Source organism: Apodemus sylvaticus, chromosome 6, assembly GCF_947179515.1.
Source record: "Apodemus sylvaticus chromosome 6, mApoSyl1.1, whole genome shotgun sequence".
NCBI lineage: Eukaryota > Metazoa > Chordata > Mammalia > Rodentia > Muridae > Apodemus > Apodemus sylvaticus.
The window spans coordinates 112,973,861-112,995,447 of record NC_067477.1 but is presented as its reverse complement, the minus strand read 5'-3'; the positions used below and the strand labels follow the sequence as shown (position 1 = coordinate 112,995,447).

General features: G+C 51.0%; 1 protein-coding gene across 1 annotated transcript in view; it reads right to left on the bottom strand.

Annotated features, from left to right (window-relative positions):
• Klhl29 (kelch like family member 29) overlaps window positions 1–21,587 on the bottom strand; it is a 298,502-nt gene that overhangs the window by 58,042 nt on the left and 218,873 nt on the right. Inside the window, exons 4-5 of the mRNA XM_052186148.1 lie at window positions 4,332–4,473; window positions 1,341–1,853 (exon numbers count right to left, since the gene is read on the bottom strand). Of these exons, the coding sequence (XP_052042108.1) occupies window positions 1,341–1,853; window positions 4,332–4,473 (655 nt within the window). The remainder of the gene's footprint in view (window positions 1–1,340; window positions 1,854–4,331; window positions 4,474–21,587) is intronic.

Genomic DNA, 21,587 nt, shown 5'->3' with positions numbered 1-21,587 from the left:
CACAAGCGCACGCGGGCTTTCATTGTTTTGGGCAGTCTCTCCTCTCTCTTTTTAAAGAGAAGGGTTGCTAAACCAGAATAGTTCAAAGAAATCAATTTAGTCTCTCTATATAAAGAATAAATTTTAAACAAAGCAAGAGTTTACCAGATTTTGGATGTAATTTTCTATAATTTTGTCATTTAAAACTAGTGCTGATTTCCTAAACAAAGGCAGTCACGGCACACACAGGTACATGAAACCCCATAGGGAGCGAGCGAGGCATGGGCTTTGTTGCTGGAGTGATCAGCGAGACTGGCGGATGGCTCAGAAGGACGGGGACAAATGTCTGGAGAATGGTAGGCAGAGAATGGCTAACTGCAGGGTTACTCTGCTAAGAGGCAGGGACCTCTGAGATGGACTTTCAGAGATTCTGTGGAAAAGCCATGGCTAGCTGTGCACGCTCTCTAGCGCCACCTACTGGCACCTTTGAAGGAGGCATGGACACTCTAGCAGCCGAGATTGCTTGACAGAGACTGTCTTACCTCCTCCTGACCCCGGAGCTGCCTAGCTCTGGCTGAGGCCTCATAACCTCCCCTCTGCACATCAAATCCTGGCCTGTCTGGGGATGTCCCTGCATTATGTGAAGGCAAATCAAAGACAGGTAGTCTCAAAGGCCCCTCCTGACCCTCCTGTTCTGCGTACGCTGGAGCTTGTGCTGAGAACAGTAGGCAGAGAATGGTCCCAAGGAATCACCAAGATCTTTGCAAGGAAACACCCTTTGGACTGGGGGCTAGCATCCTGTGAAGGCCAGTCCAGAGCTGTTCTTCCCGGGGACTCATAGAGTCCCCCTTCGGTCCTTCAAAACCCAAACCTCAAATGGCTCAGGGTGGCAGGAACATGCTTGAAGTCTGGTCCCGCTCTTGTGGACAGTTTGGTGGAGAAGGCTTGTCCACAGGCACAGGCAGATAGTGTTTTGAATGTCTTTATGGATGGAAATCGGTAACGGCCTCTATGGACTATTCTAGTGGCCCCTAAGGGGAGTGGGTAGCTCTTGGTCTAGCCTGGGAGTCAGTAGTGAGCACAAGCTAGGCTCTGGGCTTTCAGGCTCCTCTCTCCTTCCTTCCTTCCTCTCATCATTTCCCTTCTCACTCTGTGAATCCTGCGGTTGCCTGTCTCAGCCTCCTCATCGGCTTTCTGCCCGAATTCCCTGACTATTCGGAGTTCCTGCTGCCGTTAGATGAAGCCAACGAAAGAGCTACCACAAAACACTCCTGACATCCCTGCGTTGGAGTGACCAGGCCGGGAGCTACAGAGGGTACAGACCAGGCACACAGTGGGTTGTGAGTGACAGCAGAACTTACCTTTAGGGTGCCCTGGGTCGGTGAACTCATACTTCCCCACTCCAATGGTCCGAAGCATTTGTAGCCCGTGGGCCGAGTCTGTTGTGGGGGGCCCATTGGTGGCAGGAACACTACTGGGGAGAGCGGCAGATGGCTGGGCTGTCGGAGGCGGAGGCAGCAGGGGCCCTGCCATGTGGCCGTTGCCCACAGCAGTGGGTCCCGGGCGGGCTACCTGCCCCACTCCAGGTAAAGTGGATACGGCCAGGGGCTGAGGGCTGGCATACAGGGCCTGAGCAGGCATGCTCATCACCACACTGCTCAGAGGTTGGGAGGGCGGCTGTGGGAGTGAGTAGTGGCCGGGTATCAGCGGGAGCTGGGGTCCCACATGGGGAGGCAGTGAGGGAGTCACCCCGATGACCGGGGCCTGCACATTCACAGCCGGGCTGAAGGTGGGAGGCTGGGCCACTCCATAGGAGTGTGTGATGAGGGAAGGCTGGTTTCCGGCGGCCACCGTGGTCACCCATGGCCCTGTGCCTGCAAGGGAGATGGAAAAAAAAATGTTATTCTGTCAGTTACAGTCATTCAGCAAACAACAACTGTCCCAGGCCTTGGGCTGGGACCTGGAGTAAATCAGTGGTTAACAGGCTCGTGTCCAAGCACTTAGCAGTTAAGGAATGTGATACAGCAGGGTATCGGGCTGCACGCCTTTAATCGCAGCATCCTGCATGGAGGCTGAGGCAAGCGGATCTCTACTAGTCTGAGGTTGGCCTGGTTTACATAGTGAGTTCCCGACCAACCAAGGCCATAGAGTAAGACTTTGCCCTAAACAAACAAAACAAAGAATGTGTAGTGACAGTTGCGGGTCTTGGTGTCAGCTCTTCTGCCTAGGAGCTAAGAGCCCTGGTGAGGAGAGCCTGGGTTCTCCCAGCATATCTCTCTCTCTCTCTCTCTCTCTCTCTCTCTCTCTCCTGTTCATCTGGACTGAGAACAGAACCCAGATAGTGGTGCATTTGTGAGTAAAAAGCAACAATGTGTCGGACATGGTAGACACTACATTTGTGTGGCAGGGCCTCCTTTGCTGGAGAATTGCAGTAGGTGGGAGTCAAAGAGGAGACTGGCAGTGGGCATTGCTGGCTGGGGTTTCAGGTGAGCGCCTGCTCAAAGGTGGTAAGGCATTCCCAGGTGTGAGAGTAGGTGGGGGTGGGAGTGGGTGGGGGAGGTGGGTGGAGTCTGGGAGACCTTGGAAGAGATTTAAGGTGACTAAATCTAGGCTTTGTTTCAAACACCCCTTACACAACCAGCCTGGTGGAATCCGGAGGAACCCAGTTTGGCTCTCTGGGTAATTTTAGGAGGAGAAGGAAGATCAGGCACCCCTCTTAGGATGCAGTGCAAGATGAGAGGCCAGATGTGCCCGGGTCAGGCAGAGCAGGGCCTCTATCTACCTAGAGCTTCACTGATATGGAGGTGACCCAGGGTGCTTATGAGAAAGCTGAAAGATACCATGACAGAGAAGTCTAGTCTGGGTCACCTCTGACCTATTGAGCCTTTGCTTGGGGCCTCCACTGTCCAGTTCAACCTCAGTTTTCATGATTCCTCTGAGGTTAGGATATAGGCTGAGAATGGGGAGACTGAGGCAGGAGACTGGGAGTCCCAGAGGCTAAAAGGAAGGGCTGGGAATTCCCTCTCAGACATTAGATGAGGAGGAAGGACAGGAGCTCAGAGTACACAGTGACACTCAAACCAGCACTGAGTGAGGAGGTCGGAAGGAAACGGCTCTGAGTCCTGGTTCTGGTTCTGGGTAAGTGACACGCACACCTGTCCCACGTTAGTCTCCTCGTCTGCCGCAGGCACACACTCCCAGCATGTAGGACGGCTGCAAGCCTTGTGATCACACGCACAACAAGGCACACAATAATGTGCAAGAAATATTTATGGTTTGCGTAATGAGGGAGGGAGCCCGCAAGCCAAGAAACATTGGCAAAACATCGCTGGCTAGATTCGAGAATAGGCTGCTGAGGGGGACCATGTCCAAGCTACACGGGGGAGGCGAGACCACCACGAGCCAGTCTGGCGGGATGTCTCAAGGCCAAGGCCTGCCACCCAAGCTCAGCGCTCCCCGGGACTAGCTAGGAGACCTGGAAACATGCATCAAATTGTCAGAGGCTGGCGGACAGGGCCCCAGACAGCTTCAAGACGCTGCGCTGCTAAGACGATTCATTTTTTTTTTTTGATAGATGAGTGCCTGAAAGGTGGCTGCAGACCTACAGCACAAGCCCTGACCACTGTTTTCAATCAATGACTTGGGAGCTACCAGGATGGGCTACAGAGGACAATTTGGGGGCAAATTGGGAACAGAGCACAGAAAAAGGAAAAGAAAAGAATCCAAAACAAAACACAGCACCTGAAATTACAGTAGCCCCATTTGGTAGAGATTAGAGAGATTTGCTCTGGTGTCCCCAGATCTTCAGCCTTACTGTTGGGGCAGGATATGGACTATCTGTGGGTTGGACAGCTATGAGCGAGGGCGGTAATGACCAATGTGGAGGTGCCGAAGGAAGAGCACCGGTCAGGCAGTACATAGGCTGTTAGCACTGAGCTGTGGCTTGGCACTCTAGAGGGATGTGGAGCAATTGTCTAGAAAGCGAAGGGACTGGAACTCATGGGTCTTAGGAATGATGGGCTTGGGGTGTTTATTCAGCAGAAGATGTGGAACTGGGGGTGACTCCAATTATTGGGAGGGATAGGGAGCTCCAGGAGCAGTGGGAAGTCAGAGCAGCCAGAGGAGGACCAAGATACTGTGGAAGAAATCCCAGTCCCGGGGCTAGAGCATCCTGGTCCTGATGTAACTGTGTGCAAGTCAATAACATCTCCCTGGAAGTGTAACTTGAGAAACCCGGGGTCCCATACATCCTAAGCCCAACATCTGGGCTTCTGCAGACTCCTGGGTCAGGGTCTCCAGAGAGGAACAGAGCACCCGGCTAGTAGGTGTGTTGTCAGCTGATGAACACGCACCTGGGTTGTCGCTCTCCCTCATCTGTTTGGAGGGCGGCTCATCAGTGTCCCAGGGTGTGGACTGATTGACAGGTGTCTGCCCCCATCGGATGCTGGTCGTGAGTCCCTGGGACTGATTGTCGGCTTTGGAGATGCCCGGAGCCTGTGGGAAACAGATGAGAATGGTTAGCATAGACTGTCCTCGGACCATGTCTGGAACGTGTTCTCTCAGCAAGATCCTTGAAGCGTTATCTACTGGGCTCATGAGCAGAGGGAGAGAAAGGGAGAGCGAGAGAGGACGAGAAAGCAAGAGTGAGAGAGAGAGGAGGGAGGGGGAGAGGAAGGAGGGGGAAAGGGGAGGAGGAGGAGGAGGAGGAGGAGGAGGAGGAGGAGAGCCAGCACTCAGCCATACTAACACTGGGACCCTTGCCTCCTTACCAGGAGGGATCATGGTGATATCACGACAGAGTATCTATGGGTTTGGATCTGATGAGCTCCTGGCCTCCAGGAACTCCTAGCCAGTGTCTTACCATGTATCTTTCTAGCAGCCTAGCCCAGGGGACTGCTGTAACTGACAGAACACTCTATACTTTGGTTCAAGAGACACCTCGGCCCTCAGACTGTCAGTCATCCACGATAACTCAAATGCTACCCACTTACCCAGGGCATGTGCTGAGCGCACTGACTGTGCCTACTTATTCTCAGTCTTATTACCAGGGCTACTTGTGGCTGTTGACTGAGAATTCCTGACGAGGTAGCAAATGTTCGCTCTGCAGCACCTACCATCAGGTAGCAGGTGAGGGCCACTGCATGCTGCTGAGTTCCCCACAATGCTCTTACACATGCTCTTGAGACCCAGGCATCCCATGGAGAAAGGGAGGGATTTATGGGAGTTGGTCGGACAGGTCAGGCTATGTCCCTAGGTAGGAAGAACCCAGGGCTCCTCAGAGTGGCCTGCGTGAGCTCACTTTCTGACTTGGCTGTGTAGATGTACAAGAAACCGGCCCTCAGAATGAAAGCAAATATCAGGTGACACTATAGTTCCTGAGAGGACACTGGTTACTAAGCGTATACTTTCTAGAAATTTATAATGAGAAGGCACAATGTTTCCACTGTGATTTTGATGATAAATCTTGTGGACAGCAAGATTAGGCCCATGTGCTCTCCCTATGAACCCTGGTGTTGAACAACATGTGTGAGAGATGGGTGACCCAAACGTTGTCGAGACGTTATCCTTGAATGAGAGGATTGTGGGTGAGGTCTTGCGTATGCATTTCTCAAAATAAATGGTTCTGGGGGTCGAACTTAGGGTGTTGTACCAGTTTTGCAGGTGTTCTGCCACCGACCCCATGCCCAGCTTCTGTGTTTTAAAGGGTTTGTATTCCAGCCTGCCCTTCAACCCATGACCTTCTTTCCTATCTCTCGCTCCCAAGTGCTAGGATTGCAGTTGTGTATCACCACATCTAAATACCAGATTTCCCACGATGGCCATTATTTATGAAGTTTTAGGATTTTAAACATATTGTAGAGGCTGGGCTAAGGAAACTGGGATGCAGGGGGGAGGGATGTCAGCGGAGTTGGCTTTGAGATGAGTGTAACAGCTCCTAGAAACCCAGTCAGGTAGCATGCGAGTTGGGCTGAGGGGTTAGAGGTTCTCCAGGGACACTCGCAGAAGCATCTTCAAGTGAAAGCCACATTTCTCACAGCCGACTCATTGATGAAGCTGGAGGCAGAGCTCCCTGTGGGGCCCTGGAGCAGGGGGATTCCCCTGAGTCCTAGGCCAGGCTCATAGCAGGGATGCGGTGAGTAGGCTGGGCGGGGCTTCTGGAGTTTTTGCTGTATCACACCTTGGTACACAGCGCCTGCAGCGGGGCCTGCTGGGAGAGCAGAAGCCAGGCAGCACCGAGACGGGGCAGTGCTCAGCTAATTGCATTAGGGTGCCCTTTACCTCTGGCCTGTACTACAGATGCTCCACTTCCGTGAACAGGACCTGAACAGAGGAAGAGTCTCCCAAGGAAAAGGACAATTCTTCAGACAAGCATCCTGATCAGAGGCCCTTCTCTTGCTTGTGGCGTGGATGAGGAGGTGGGGGTGAGGAGTAATACACAAACGGGGAATACAGCCATATTGGGAGGGAGCCACAATCGTGACTAAGCACAGGGAATATTGGAGCGGCTTTCTCGGAGTTCTCTTCAGAGACAGCTTTCAACATGTGCTCCGTCTAGAGGCAGAAGCCATCTAGCAAGCTGCAGCCTTTTCTCCATCCCCAGGCTCTAGGATCGGGGTGGTTTTTGAGACATAGAAATTGCTCTTGAAATCAGAAGCATATGAGCAGGAAGGAGGCTATGCTTTGCCCCATTCAAGAGTCTTGTTTAGAGGGCACATTTGAATGCTGGGACCACCCCCTCTATCCCCGCCCCGCCCCTCCATCCCCCGCCCCCCCACTCCCCACCCCTCGCCCCCCTTCTCCAGCCTCTTTGCCAGCAAGCCTGTTGGCTGACAATGTGGAAACCTTTTCTGTCAGGAGGGGGCGCTGCAGCCTCTCTCTGCTGCCCATAACCTAGAGCAAACAGCTTGGCTCAAGATTTCCCAGTGCTCTCCCTGCACTGCTGGTTCTCAGTTTTCTTGAGTTTGGGTTCTGCGCTATGACACTGGGAGTTCTAATGTTTGCCCCCCAAATGAGGGGAGTTTCTGAACTTGAGAAGTAGCACACTTCTCCTGACAAATATGCTTATGCACTGGCTTATTTATGTCTTGGTTTGGTCTTTGGCAAATAACTATTGGGCTTGGGTTCATTTGATGAACCAGCCAGGGCAGTGGTGAGGTGGCTCAAGCTATTCAGACCCAGACCTTGCTCTCAGATGGACCGGTCAATGCCTGTGCACAAGGCAACCTCCTATGTACCCCAAACAGACACTGGGTACTCTGGGTATACATAGGCTGATCCAGAGCCATGAGGGTGGGGCAGGGAGGAAGGGGATTACCCAGCTGCCAGCCTCCTGTTTGTCTCTGTGCCTATTATGATCAGTACAAGTGTTTCTTGGAGTGAAGAAAGGCGCTCTGAAGTTCATTCCCCACCCCTTTAGGAATGATAAATAAAACCACTCACATTCTTTCTGCTCTGAGCTAGCAACATCTTAAGCTGCAAGCAATTTGCAGTTCAGGAACTTTATTTTATTAAAGCAGTCAAGTGAATATTCCTTTCTTGATTCTGTCAACAAACAACTTAGATGCAGGAGTGTGCCCTTTGCTGAGAGGTCCAGGGCTTCCAGGTGAGCCGTATATGGACTGGCCATGTGAGGCAGGGAGACTGACCAGGGGGGGCCTCTCTTCCTGTCAAGGGTTCTAGACCCCCCATCATGCAGATGCAGACTCTGAAGGAGACTGGGACCCTGTATGAGTCTGTGATCCTAGCTCTGAATTTCCCTCTCATGGTCTTGAAATTTCACACATCTGGAATCCCAAGGAACAATCTGGGCTTTCCAGAGCTTGAATGGGGGCTTGCCTAAGAGGAAGAAAGCAAGAGTGGGGGTAGGGCTAGGGGTGGGGGTGGGGGTGCGGATAGAGGGTGAGCTGCCAGTACAAAAGACCAGCTTCCCTGAAGAAATAGGCTGGGCAGGGAGGGCTTCCTTCACTTCCCATTTCCTTCTGCTGCCCCTCCCTGGGACATCTGGGAGGCCACCTTTCCCTGGTCCTGGCTTCTGCTCGTGGTGGCACATGGTGGCACTCATCAGCAGAGTCCTGCCATTATAGCCTTCCCTTGCTAGCTCTGCAGACTGGCCCTATCTGCCCATCACTGGGCTTGAGCTGGTTCCTCTCAGCTTCCCTTTAATGAGATGCTAATGGGATGCATCATTAACACAGCAGCTTTTTAAACCTCGGCTCTTGTAAATTTTCAAAGGTCACATTTTTACGGTAGCTGACAGCATCCTGCTTCTTTCAGAGACTGAAGAACACTAAAGACCCGGGTCCTTTATGGCTGCAACTCTGTGAGGTGGCTGCACAGGCTGAAGGCGCCTGCTGACATCGGGCTCTCCCCCCACAGCCCCCAGCAGCTTCCCAGAGCAGGAGGGTTACCCTCTTCCAGCCTGGGGAGACCAGGTACACAGTTACACACGACCCACAGTGTTGCTCTCAGAATACAAAGATCCCTGGGGGGGTCAATGGAGATGAAACCCGGCTGGGAGGCAGAGGTACCTGAACTTCCACAGAGGAAGCTTAAGCAGTACGTTCACAAGTCTACGGTGGGCAGACAGCCTGCTTTCTGCTGGTCAGGCAACCAGAGAGAGGACTTCTCTCTACTTTGCACAAAAATCTCACTAAGACTTGCAGCAACCACGTGGTCGGGAAGGCTTGAATGATGGTGGGAGCTCAGAGTCCCATCTCAACCCTCTGCATGACCACAATGCTCTGCACACTGCCCGGAGGTCCTGCTGACCCTGTCCTGCCAGGCAAACTCCACGAAGACAGATGCTCCAGATGCTCGGTGTTACGCCTGGCCCAGCTCCCCACAGGACGAGAACTGTGACATCATTACTCATTTAAGGAATGAATGAATCTGCAGAGCGTGTTTCAGGAAGAAGCGCGGCACACGCAGGTCATGGGGCGGAGCCATGGAGAGTCTGCTTCTCCTTTCTAGGGACCACTGGCTGACTCCACAGCTATGGGGGATACTGGAGGCTGCCCAGAGGCTTGGCTAACCTAATCCACTAACAATGACCAGAGACTATTGATCCCTCTCCACCTCTCCTTGAGTGCCCTGGAATGGTGGAGGTGTAGGAAGTTGAGGCTGACTCTTGCTAAGGACATGACTGAGAAATTCCAAATACAGTATCATCCACTCTTCCCAAAGATATCCAAAGAGCCAGGAAATCCCAGAAAGCTTCCAGAATGGATGGGCTGGCAGTGGGTCACAAACATTCAGCAGGATTGAGTATTTACCCTCAAGAGACCCTGGTCAACTGGCACATTTCTACCCTTGACGTAGGACAGAGCCCGGTTCATCCCCTCCCACGCCCCATTTCTCAGGTCATGTAGCTGATGATGGCACCCACATCTTACAGACCTGCTTCCAGACTAGAACCTGCAGGCCTCGATGCCTTGTCACTGGGTGGAATACACAGCTGGAGTGGCTGCATCTCCTGAGTGTCACTGAGCGTGGTTCACCCCACGCTACTACTGTTCCTCTGAGGTGTGAGACTCCCCTTCCTGGAAGAGTGCCTGGAGCCCCAATTCCTCAGTTTGCTTTTGTTCTTCCTCTGGTCTATAAGTACCAGGGCCCCAGGCTCAGCTATGGTCATGGTCCTGCCCTGGAGAGACTTATAAGCAGTGCCACGGTATACCCGACTTGGTTCAGGGACTTGTATGATGACACAGACTTGAAGAGATACTGCAGGGAGCAGAGTCACATGATGCCCCACTCCCACTTTTGTTAATGGCAGCACCCATGCCAGACCTAAGAAAAGGCACAACAGCCAGGTGTGGTGGTTTATGCTTGTAATTCTTAATTCTTCCTCTTCTTCTTCCTCCTCCTCCTCCTCCTCCTCCTCCTCCTCCTCCTCCTCCTCCTCCTCCTCCTCCTCCTCCTCCTTCTTCTTCTTCTTCTTCTTCTTCTTCTTCTTCTTCTTCTTCTTCTTCTTCTTCTTCTTCTTCTTCTTCTCTTTCTCCTCCTCCTCCCCTCCCCCATCCTCCCTCTCCCCTCCTCCTTCCTCCTCCTCTTCTTCTTCTTCTTTTTTTTTTTTTTTTTTTTTTTTCTAGACAGGGTTTCTCTGTGTAGCCCTGTCTGTCCTGGAACTCACTCTGTAGACCAGACTGGCCTTAAACTCAGAAATCTGCCTGCCTCTGCCTCCCAAGTGCTGGGATTAAAGGCATGCACCACCACTGCCTGGCTATGCTTGTAATTCTAATTCTAGCACTCAGGAGTCCGAGGTAGGAGGACTGTTGTGAGTTCGGGTTAAATAAAAAATATTGCATGTCAGCTAGAGCTACATAGCAGGACTTGTCTCAAAAACAAAACAACGCAGCAACTCAACCCAAAACAAACAAATCAAATCCATCCACCAACCAACAAACAACAAAAGTGTTAAGGATGTAGCGCACTTGGTAGAGCCCTTGCCTAGCATGCAGGTAGCCATTAAGTTTGATCCCTAGCACTATACAAAATTGAGTATGGAGATCTACTCCTGCAATCCCAGATCTCAGAGAGTATAGGCAGGAGAATCGGAAGGTCAACATCACTTGGCAGTGAAATGACTCGCTTGTCACCGAGCTTGACGACCTGGGTTTGATCTCTGGGACCCACATGGTAGGGAGAGAGAACTGATTCTTGCAAGTTGTCTTTAATTTTGGTCTGAAGACAGGATTTCTCTGTGTAGCCTGGCTGTTCTAGCTTTGTAAACCAGGCTGGCCTCGAACTCAGGAATCTACCTACCCACCTCTGCTAGAGATAATGGAGAGTCAAAAGGCACACAGGGAAAATGGCAGCTGTGCAGGCCAAGGGGCCTCTTAGTCTTCAACAGGGTAATACACTACATAATTCAAATCGCAAAAAGAAAATGTCGGCTTGGAACTGCTGATGGAGCACAGGGTCGTGCTATTTCACCCACTCTGAGCCTGTCTCTGTGTGTGTATGCTGGATGTGCACACGTCGTCGGATGTGGGGTTGGAGGTTGATGTTGGGTGTCTTCCTCAATCACTTTCCATCTCAGTTTTGAGACAGTGTCTCTCATTGGTTCACCTGGCCTGGCTGATGAGCAGATCAGCCACCACCCCCTGCCCCCCGGGACCCCTCAGTATCTGAGTCTTCCCTGCTGGGATTACAGGAGTGTGACGTTTACCCTCCCTGCTTTTTATTTCCTTGCACGGGAGTGCTGGGTGTCTGAACTCGGATCTTCAGGCTTGACCAGCAAGCACGTGACTGACTGAGCTATCTCCCCTCCCTCCAGCTCTTTGTTTTAGGAACACTCACAGCTTCTGCCCTACCCATGACTGGCATAAACCTAGGTCTCAACCAGTCTTTCTGAATCCTCACACACAATTTGTGAAATATTAGAAAATACTGTTAAGCTACTAACAACCACCACCAAAAAAAAAAAAAAAAGAAAGAAAAAAAAAGAAAGAAAAGAAAAAGATAAAAAACCAAGATATACACATTACTGTATATATTGTATAATACAAGAGACTGAGAGTCACTTGTGTGTTGCTCTTGGCAAACGCATCCCGTGTTATCAGCATCCGCCAGCATTTCACAGAGGATTCGGGACAGCGTAAGTACAGAAGGGGGCTGTTAACCTGTAACTACGAAAACAAGTGCCTGCAGCCTCCCTCGGAGCTGCCCCACATGGGTGGTGGGAGTAACGTGGCCTTGGATGAAAAGCTGAGAAGCCACAGGGAAGAAAATGCCAGCAGTGAACCTGGAACTTGCAACACTCTGACCTTGATCTGCAGTCCTTTCTCATCTCAGGACTCCCTGACGTAACCTCCAATCCAGGAAGACGCATTCAGTGGGGCCACGCCTGTAGCTCCTGGCTATTGCTGCAGGTGGTGATAGATTGAGCTGGCATGGGCTCCATCATGGACAGAGCCGTGTTTTCTGACTGCCCTGCTCATTTTATGTACCCTCCCTCTGAAAACCTTGCTTGGTAGCTTCGCTAACAGTCAGGGCAGAATAATTTGACCCATCTTGCCCTGCAGATAAGAGTGCAGTCTGGAAGTCTGAGCCTCCCTGAGAGGCTCGAACAGCTCTGGGTCCTCACGCTGCGTAGAGGTGGCAGAGACCTCATGGATTTGGGAGCTCATGAGCTTGGGAGTAGCGAAAGCGGTCACTTCATTTTTGTTTCTATACCTGGAGGTTATCACTCCTGTTCCTTCTCTGAGTACATCAGGAACTGGTGCCTGTAGGTGGCAGAGTAGGTAGGGTTCAGGCATCTCTGACCACCAGCCCTTGGGTTACTCTGGGGGACTCAATCACAGGACAGCAGATGTCAGCTTTGTGGCCGAGCACAGTGGGACAGCTTTTCTTGGCAAATGGTTCACGTTTTCTTTCCTTCTACCTGTCGTCCCTCTCCTGCAAGACGTGTAGGGCTTTCCTGATGCCCAGGTCTACGCGTGGGAAGTGGTGGGGACTGAGGGCAGAGCGTGCCCACTTCCCAGATATTTACATTGTGATTCCTATTGTTAGCAAAAATCACATACCCTGTGGTGAGATCTCAGGAAGGCAAGTCTTAGTTAAAGGAATGGTGTGCTCCTGGTGGAGGTCATGGATGGGTGTGAAATCTTTTTGTGCCTGGGTGCTTTTAGATTAAGCCCATGAGTATGTTTCTAGACTGTTAGGCCTCTTCATTCCAGAGTATAGTGGTACAACTGTCCAGCCGCCACCACCGCAGCCATCTCCAACATGAGGCATATGAGATGCATCGAGGAGGTTTCCTAGAAATGGACAGTAGTCCTAGGAGTTCTGATTCTGTAGCTCTGGAGCAAGGGATCACCAAATCGTGCTACTTTAACAAGGCTACAATGCTGCTGTTCTAGCCCTGCTCTGTGGAGCAATGGTGGTCTTTGTACCTATGTCCCTAGGCCTGTGCTCCCGAGTCTGGGGTTCTAGCGGCTATAGCTGCTTGTTGGGTCCTGACTGGGATAGATTTAGGGGCCTTGCTCACGTGGCTCATGAGAGCCGGTTTCTTGGGGAGGCCACTGCTGAGGAACTCCTGCTTTGGGCCTAGGTTTCCAGGGGTTAGAGTAGCAGCTCTCAACCGTGGGTCGTGACCCCTTTGGGGGGGGGGGTTGAATGACCCTTTCACCGGGGTCGCCTATGACCATGGGAAAACACAGATATTCAAATATCGAAAAACACAGTTACAATTCAAATCATTAGCAAAATGATGTGCCACGAAGTGGCAACAAAATAATGTTTTGGCAGGGGCGGGGGGGGGGGGGTCACCACAATATGAGGAACTGTATTAAAGGGTCTCAGCATTGGGAAGGTTGGGAGCCAGTGGGATAGAGGATGTGCTGACCAGCAAAGCTATGAGAGGGGCTCATAGTACTCAGAGCGCCTCAGTTCTTATTTCTGATTGCTACTGAGCTAAAAACAGGAAAAGCACAGTTAAAGCCCCACTTGGTGCTGGGGGTGGGTCTCCTGTGGCCCCCTTACCCTCTCTAACCAGGGTGGTCTCTCTCGGCCCCAGGTCTGTGCCCCTGGCCTCCCCTTCTGAGCCCCACCAGAATGCACTGCAGAGCCTGATGAAATTTCTAATAATACTAACCAATGATGTGTTAAATTGAGACACTTCTGGCTCGGCCGCCGGAAACCCGCACGGTGGTTTAAAGGACCAGCGCTTACCTTTCTCTATCAATTTGCTGCTAAATTACTGCTTTCAGAGAAACTTATAGAAAAGTAATTCTTTATTTAAATTTTAATTTCCATCTTGTCATTTTAAATATATATTCAGATTCCAATCATATTACAGAATATGATGATGTCTCAGGCGGGTAAATGACCCCGCTAGGAGCCTGGGTACAGAGATGCAAACGAGTGGGGGGTGGGGAGGGGCTTAGCAAGGAGGGAGAGACCTCAGAGACAGGCTCAGCCGAGGAGGGAGACAGGACTTCAGAGGCCTATCTTGGTTGGGACCCTGCTCTGTGACCCCTTGACTTTGTGTGCAGACATGGGGCTGCTGGGCCTGTCTCCATCCCAACGGCTGTGCCCACCTCCCACATGCCAATGGTGGGCACAGCTGTTGGGATGGAGACAGGCCCAGCAGCCCCATGTCTGCACACAAAGTCAAGGGGTCACAGAATGCTTCCCTACCAGATGAATGAATGAATGAATGAGTGAGTGAATGAGTGTAATAACCTTTTTTTAAAAGAAAACTACCTGAGATGGTGTACACATTATAATACAAGGAAGTGAACATTAGGTACTGTTCTGTGGGTGCCTGCAATCTGCTCAGTTCTGGAGATGTCCCCATGGGAGGAAGGATCACATAGGCAGGGTATATGCGGGAAATATCATATGGATGAACAAGAAGTGACAGCCTGGGCCAGACCAGGCTCACCATTTTGGGGGAGCGGGGACGAATGTGTTAGCACCGAACCTGACCTACTTCCGTCTTGAAGGTGTAATCCCTATGACCCAGTTATTTTCTACTGGGTCCCAGAGTCTTAGAAGCACAAGTTCTAAGACCTGTACAATGTTTGGGGAGACTCAGAATATTCCCGGGTCACCTCTTTGAGGTTGACATCCTCATCAATGAGCTAAGCCATATAGTCTGAGGTCACGCACACCACACAGCTGGCTAACACTTTGAGTCCTTGCTAGGCACCCACAGGATGATGGTTATAGTCTCTCTTTCCTCTGCTGTGTTCATCAACAGTGCCTTCTCCTCTGACCATTGTCTATACTAGGGCCAGGAGGCCAGGTCCAATGGCTTCCATCATCTCGCCTCCTCCCTCACATCTTAGGCCCAACCCACCTCTGACACCTCCCTAGCCTCTGCCAGTGTGATATGGGTCTTCCTGGATGGATCCAGTTCCTCCATCTCAGACTGGGGCTGCACATCTGGACACATCTGCCTCCTCAGGCACACCCTTTCTCTTCACACTTCCTCATTCTCCCTCCTTCTCTTACCAGCTTCTTCCCATTAGTTGTTCAAAATTAGGCTGAGGAAAGGCCCTGGCCCTTTCTTCTTGCATCTCATCTTCCATGGGCCTCCTGCCCCTCCCTACACTACTGTTATTTACCCTGCCCAGGGCTAGAAACACCGGGTATTTCTCTCTGCCCATTCTCAGCTTCCACACTCATTCCTTCAGCTTTGGTGAACTACCCTGTCTCCAGGTCGCTCACCCCACACTGCCCATCTTTGTAGCATTGCCTGTCCTTCCCCTCTGAGCCCCAACATCAGGTTCCTTTTTCTTCATGAAATCCTCTTCCCCTCTCTGTCTTCTACATTTTCCTTCACTTAAACTTTGCCCACATCCCTTCTCTGTGCAGTTGTTTGTTTCTTCTGACCTTGGGTCATGCCCAGTGTCTACACTAGCCCCCAGACCTGCCCCCCCACCACAGGTCCCGTTTGGGTCTCTTCTTTAATAGTTCTGTCTCTGACAGGAAACACGCGTGCGGCAGCCCTTTGTCGATTCCAGAGCCTGCTTTCTATAGTACTCAGGAAGTACATCTGCTTGTCCCCTCCCAGCATCAAAGTCTAGTCCTTGGAGATGTAAATGCTCAGAGTTCAGCAGAGACGGCCTCCTTTGCAGACGTAAAGCAACTGTGGACAGGCTGGCTATTTTGCACCACGGTCTTGCACATGCCCTGTCCAGATAGATTTCCCTGGGCCCCTTGCACTAAAGCCCCTTCCACGGTGGGTCTCGTGGACAAAAGAAATGATAAATCTGGCAGAACCTTACAACTTCCGTGCTTTCAACTTTCCTCTAACAACTTTCAACCGAAAACTTCTTAGCCCTATTTCCAAGTAACTTTTCATCCATTACAAAACCCACAAAATTTTCAAAGGGGCTTTGAAATAAGATCACCTAGGAAAAAAAAACCTATCACAAATGAAAGTCTTTGAAAAGAAAGAGGCCCTTTCCTGTGCCTCAGCGCCCCTCTGATACCATTCCCTTTCATTTTACAGAAGGTGTAGGGCAGGCCTGGCCCTCAGTGGAGGCCTGTGATGTGAGGGAGCCAGTGGCCCAGACGGACACACAGATGAGGGGGAGCGAGGGGCAGCTGCCAGGGAGCTGCGCTGGGCCTTTCATCCCCCTGTTCAATCAGCCCTCACAGCGCCCCCAACTGCTGCTCCTTGTAACCTGCCTGTCTTGCTCTGCAGGCTCCTCGTCACCTGGGCTTGGGCTAGTTGCTTTTCTAGCACATGCTGAAGACTGCCTTCATTCTTGTCACCACAGTGGGCGGGTAGGGAGGCGGCCAGAACAGCCCCTACTCTGCCCTTTGATGGGACATTTCCTAAATGCCAACCCTGCAGGTAGTAAGCGCAGGACCACTTCTTGCCCACCCTGGGGTCAGCTTCTGATGCGCAGACACACACACACACACACACACACACCTGACAATAAATACTCACTTCCAAGAGGAAAGCTGTTTGTTAAGTTCAGATATAACATTGTGGCAAATTTGGTGAGGGACAGTTCTGGGCAATTGTGTCAAACCTGGCTCTACAGAGGCTCACAGACCCCCTGACTAGACCACCTGCTAATTGGGCCTGGCTCTCCTAGGCCTAGAATCCATGAGCTAAATTTGAATTCTGAACCAGACTTCTGGACCTCCCAGCCACCCAGGGGAGAGACTTCAGAATGGTTAGGCTTTGGTCTGGCCTGATCTGTTGCCCACTAAGGCCTCCCAGTCCCTTCCCAAAGAACATTCTAGAATCTACAAAGCCCCTCCTATTGGTATGGTCCATTCTACCATGACGGGTCCCTAAACTGAGTTCCAGCCTCTTCTTGTAGAATCTACTAACACCTCTACTGGCTTTTTAAAGCCACCCCCACTTTGCTAGTTGTAGCTGCAACAGATCATTATGATCCTTCTTTTTAAAATTACAAATCCTTGCTTGGCCGAGAGAACTAGCGCCACATCTCAACCCCTCTGCATTGAGAGCACATCTCTGACTGAGCGCGGGCCTCAATGCCAGGCGACACAATCCTGACACAGACGTCTTCAGTGACCTCATTAGAGGCCTAACAAGAGAGAGGACTGTGACAGAGTCACACTGAGGGGCACACAGGACAAAGAAACAGACAGCACAGCACAGATGTCCTTGTGAGGTGGCGCCTCAGACAGGGAGCACAGCAGGAGGAGTAGAGAGAGTCTTATCCAAGGGACTTCGAGACTCAGAACCCAAGCTTACAGTTGACCCAGCGTGGGGCTTCAAATTCAGCGGGGATTCCTCAATGTGGACATTTTCAGAAGCATGCGCTGTGGACTCGGTTTACCTTTGCTGATCCCTGGTGTTCTTTCATTGTCCCCCCGCATAGTCTCTGTAATGACCATACCATTTGGCTAGGCATGTCCTGAAGGTGAGGTGCTTACTCTGTCTCGGTCCAGCTCAGCTTTCTTGGTTCAGAATGGAAGCAGTTAAAAGCAGTTTATTTATCTGTTTATTTATTTATAAAGGAAAACTCTCTCTCAGTCTTGACTCATCTCTTTAAGCTGTAGCTACCTTGCGGGGTAGATCGAGTCTATCGATGCTCAGGATATGTCTGTCTGTCCGAGCTCTAGGGCTATGACTGACATTGGTAAAGGCTTAAGAAGGGCAAGAAGTACAGGAGACAGCAGTTCTGCCCTGGTGTAGACAGAAGGCATTCCTTCCCTCAGGATAGACACTAAAAGGTGGGGTGAGTAAACAGCCTGGGTAACCCTCCTTTCATTCAACACCCAGCCACGCATCCACCCACCCACCCCCCAGCTACCCACCAATCCACCTACCTATTTACTCATCCATCTATCCCCACCCACCAATCAGCCCACTCATATACTCTTCCACTTGTCCACCCATTCATCCACCTATCCGTCCAACCACCCATTCATCCAATACACACACCCATCCATACACCCACCTAACTATCATCTACTATCCATCCATCATCCACCCATCCGTCCATCTACCCACCCATCCATCATTTAACCACCCATCCATCATTTACCCATCCATCCATCCATCCATCCATCCACCCACTCACCCACCTACCCATATATCTATCCATCCATCCATTCATTTTGTGCTTATTCTACATAAGAAACTAACCTATGCTGGAGACCTAGTCTTGAGCAGTCTCTGGCCTCAGAGAGTACAATCCAAATCACAGTCCTAACAGCTGCACCAATTGGATCTGTAAACAGGGTAGCTTTCCAACTCTCAAGGCTGGAGAGTTCTTTAAGGCTAAGATCCCATTGTCCCTCTCAGTTCCTTACTGACTTAGCTCAAGATGCCACAATATAACAGTATATTACACACCTAGTATGTAACTGTGTAACTTAAATAGCAAACATTTTTTCCCTCTCATTGTTCTAGAGGCTGGCATACCTGAAATCAGGGTGCCAACATGGTATGTTTGGATGAGATTCCTCTTCCTGGCTTATGGACATCCGGCTGCCTTTCTGCCTGTGTGTTGATTTGAAGGGAGACAGAGAATTCTGGCCCCTACTTCTTGTCACAGGAGAATAAGGTCACTACACTAGGACCTCACCCATGACCTCATCTAAACTGTAATATCTCCTGAAGTTCTGGACTCCAAAATCTAGCACAATGAGAGCAAAAGTTTCAACCTAAGGGTTTTAGGGGATAGAATCGAGTCGGCAGCACCCGCACAGCATGCACTCAGTGGGTGTTCAGACCACGTTCTCTATCATCTATCTGACTGCTGTTTTTCTGGTTCCGCTTTGCCCATCAGACCCTTGGGGGTACGTTTAATGGGGGAGAGTTACCCTCAGACCTGACTCGCATGTCAATCAGCACCCCCACCAGCCAGAGCTCTGGTTTATACATAGCTTCCCTCAGCTCCCCCCACCCCTGCAGCAACATAATCTCCATGATCTCTAGTCTTTCCCGCATGTTGTTGAAAGGGTTGTTGTATTTATCTCTGTAGAATCCGCCGTGCCCCTGTGCAATTTTCCATTGTCATGGTTCATTTTAATTTCCTCTAAGGCTGTTGGCCACTCTCGTGTTCAGAAATAGCTTGTTCCACTTAATAAAAGTGCTTAAATATGCAGACATGAGAAGTTTCCTCTGCTTGTGCCTAAACACTACTCTAAGTAAAATGAGTTCCACATCTTGTCTTGTGCTGTAGGGCTAAGCTCAGACCCTGTGACTCTCTGGAAAGAAACTCTGAGGGAAAGGTTCAAGGGCACAGACAGGATCCACGAATGTCTTGGTAAGAACTTCCCCAGCCTGGCTCATGGCACCATGAGCCTTGAGAGTCAAGTTTACCCCATTGCCTGCACAGTGCCCAGAGCTCCCTATGCTAGTTTATCTCCCCGAGTCCCTGCTTCCCTTCTTCCTTGATGTAATAGACTGGATCTGAAATGTCTCCCCTAAACCCATGTGCTTGGGCCCCCAGCGTGGCATGGGGACCTAGGGAGAGGTTTTAGGGAGTTACAGCGATGTAGTTTCTTTTTGAGTTTTGTTCCTGGCTGCCAGAAGGTGAGTGGGTTTGCTTCATCTTTGGCTCCTACCATGATGTACTGTGCAAAGTCCAAGGCAACAGGACAGTTGATGGTGAATGGAAACTGGAAAATTGTGAGCCAAGATAACCTTTTCCACTTTGTCAGTTTATTGCTTTCAGGAAAGCTGGTAACACAATCTATAAACAGTCATGAGAATTTTTTCCCTGAAAGATATATTTCAGTGAGAAGTGGACACCCTCTACTACCAGGGACAAGGGAGAGGTCATGGTGGTGGTGGTGGTGGCTGCGGTGGCAGTGATAGTGCTGGTGGTGGTGGTGGTGGTTGTGGTGGTGGTGGTAGTGTGGTGGTGGTGTGGTAGTGGTGGTGGTGGTGGTGCTGGTGGTGGTGTGATGGTGGTGGTGTGGTGGTGGTGTGGTGGTGGTGGTGGTGCTGGTGCTGGTGGTGGTGTGATGGTGGTGGTGTGGTGGTGGTGCTGGTGCTGGTGGTGGTGTGATGATGGTGGTGGTGTGGTGGTGGTGGTGGTGTGGTGGTGGTGGTGGTGTGATGGTGGTGGTGGTGCTGGTGGTGGTGTGATGGTGGTGGTGTGCTGGTGGTGGTGTGGTGGTGGTGCTGGTGCTGCTGGTGGTGTGATGATGGTGGTGGTATGGTGGTGGTGGTGGTGGTGTGGTGGTGGTGGTGGTGGTGTGATGGTGGTGGTGTGATGGTGGTGGTGGTGGTGGTGGTGGTGGGGTGGTGGTGGTGGTGCTGGTGCTGGTGGTGGTGGTGGTGGTGGTGCTGGTGGTGGTGTGATGGTGCTGGTGGTGGTGTGGTGATGGTGGTGTGCTGGTGGTGGTGTGGTGGTGGATGCCAGCAGGTGGCAGCAGTCATTGCCATGGGAGGGGTGAGGGACAAGAAACATGCAAGTGTTAAGAACATTTTACAAGGAAGACATTCCAAACGTTAGTCTTCCTTGGTAAGAATGTAGATCAGTTTTCTCTGGGTTGCTGAGGCCCAAGAATACTCCAAAGGCGGTGGCTCATCAGGGAAGGATAAAGGAGTGGAAAACAGATCAGATTTTCATTCAGGTCTCTGAGAGGCCTTTTTGGGTACCAGGTCACCACCAGGGCATGGTAGCCTTTGTGGCTAAGCTAAATTACATGGAAAATACAGGCCATGTATTGATATTAGTGACCAGAAACAACATAGAATCTTCCTTTTGCTTACATAACCAAACTTAGGAGAGCAAGAGTCTAGGTGATACTGGCATGGAACTGGGGGCGAGTGGTCCTATCAGTGTGCTTTTGTTGGCCTTTGGAAATCAGCTCCAGACCTGTCCTGCTCCATGTTTGGCCCTCCTGGGATAGAAAATGTTGGCCTAAGAACTTTGGTCCTCAAGGCCACAAAGATTCACAGTGTAGGCAGTCATTATCAGAGCCTAGCTCTTGGGGCCACATGGCTTCTTACTAGAAACTGGGGTTTAAATGTTTGAAATACGCCCGGTCTCCTTACTCATCTTCATTGGGATTTAGTACCAGCACTGAAACTCTTAGATATTATTCTTGGAGAGTTAACCCATAAATCTACTGATGGCTGTACATATGTTAGCAGAGATGCAGGCTGAGACTGTTGGCATAGCCAGGCAGCAGCCACTGAATCTGAAAGCCACAGTCCTAGAATGACAAATACCTATGCACACACACACACACACACACACACACACCCATCCCTAGCCTGCTAGCCTACTTGGGCTGCAGGGGTCTGTAGCGTCCCAGGGCAGGAGCAGCAGGCAGACACTCCGTCTGCTCTCAGAAACTTTCCTTCTTCAACAGCTCCACAGATTCTCCCATGGCCGCTTTGAGTTTCCCTCCCTGATCCTTTTTCCTAAATCAGCTTCCAATCTGAGTCATTTCAGTTTTAAAACAAGAAAACATCAACAAACACTATGCAGGGAAACAGATGGTGACAATTACAGGAGGGAGAACACAGAGTTGCTCCCTCTACCAGGGGCATGAGAACATATTTTTCCCCAGACAGCGGTTGCCTTTCCAGATACTCCTGTGCAAACTTGGGCATGGGGCTCTCTTGGGGGCCACCTCTGTTTCTGGGGTCAGGCTAGTACTACAGGGGTCACAAGGGTTACGGGGCGCCTTGAAGCAAGTCC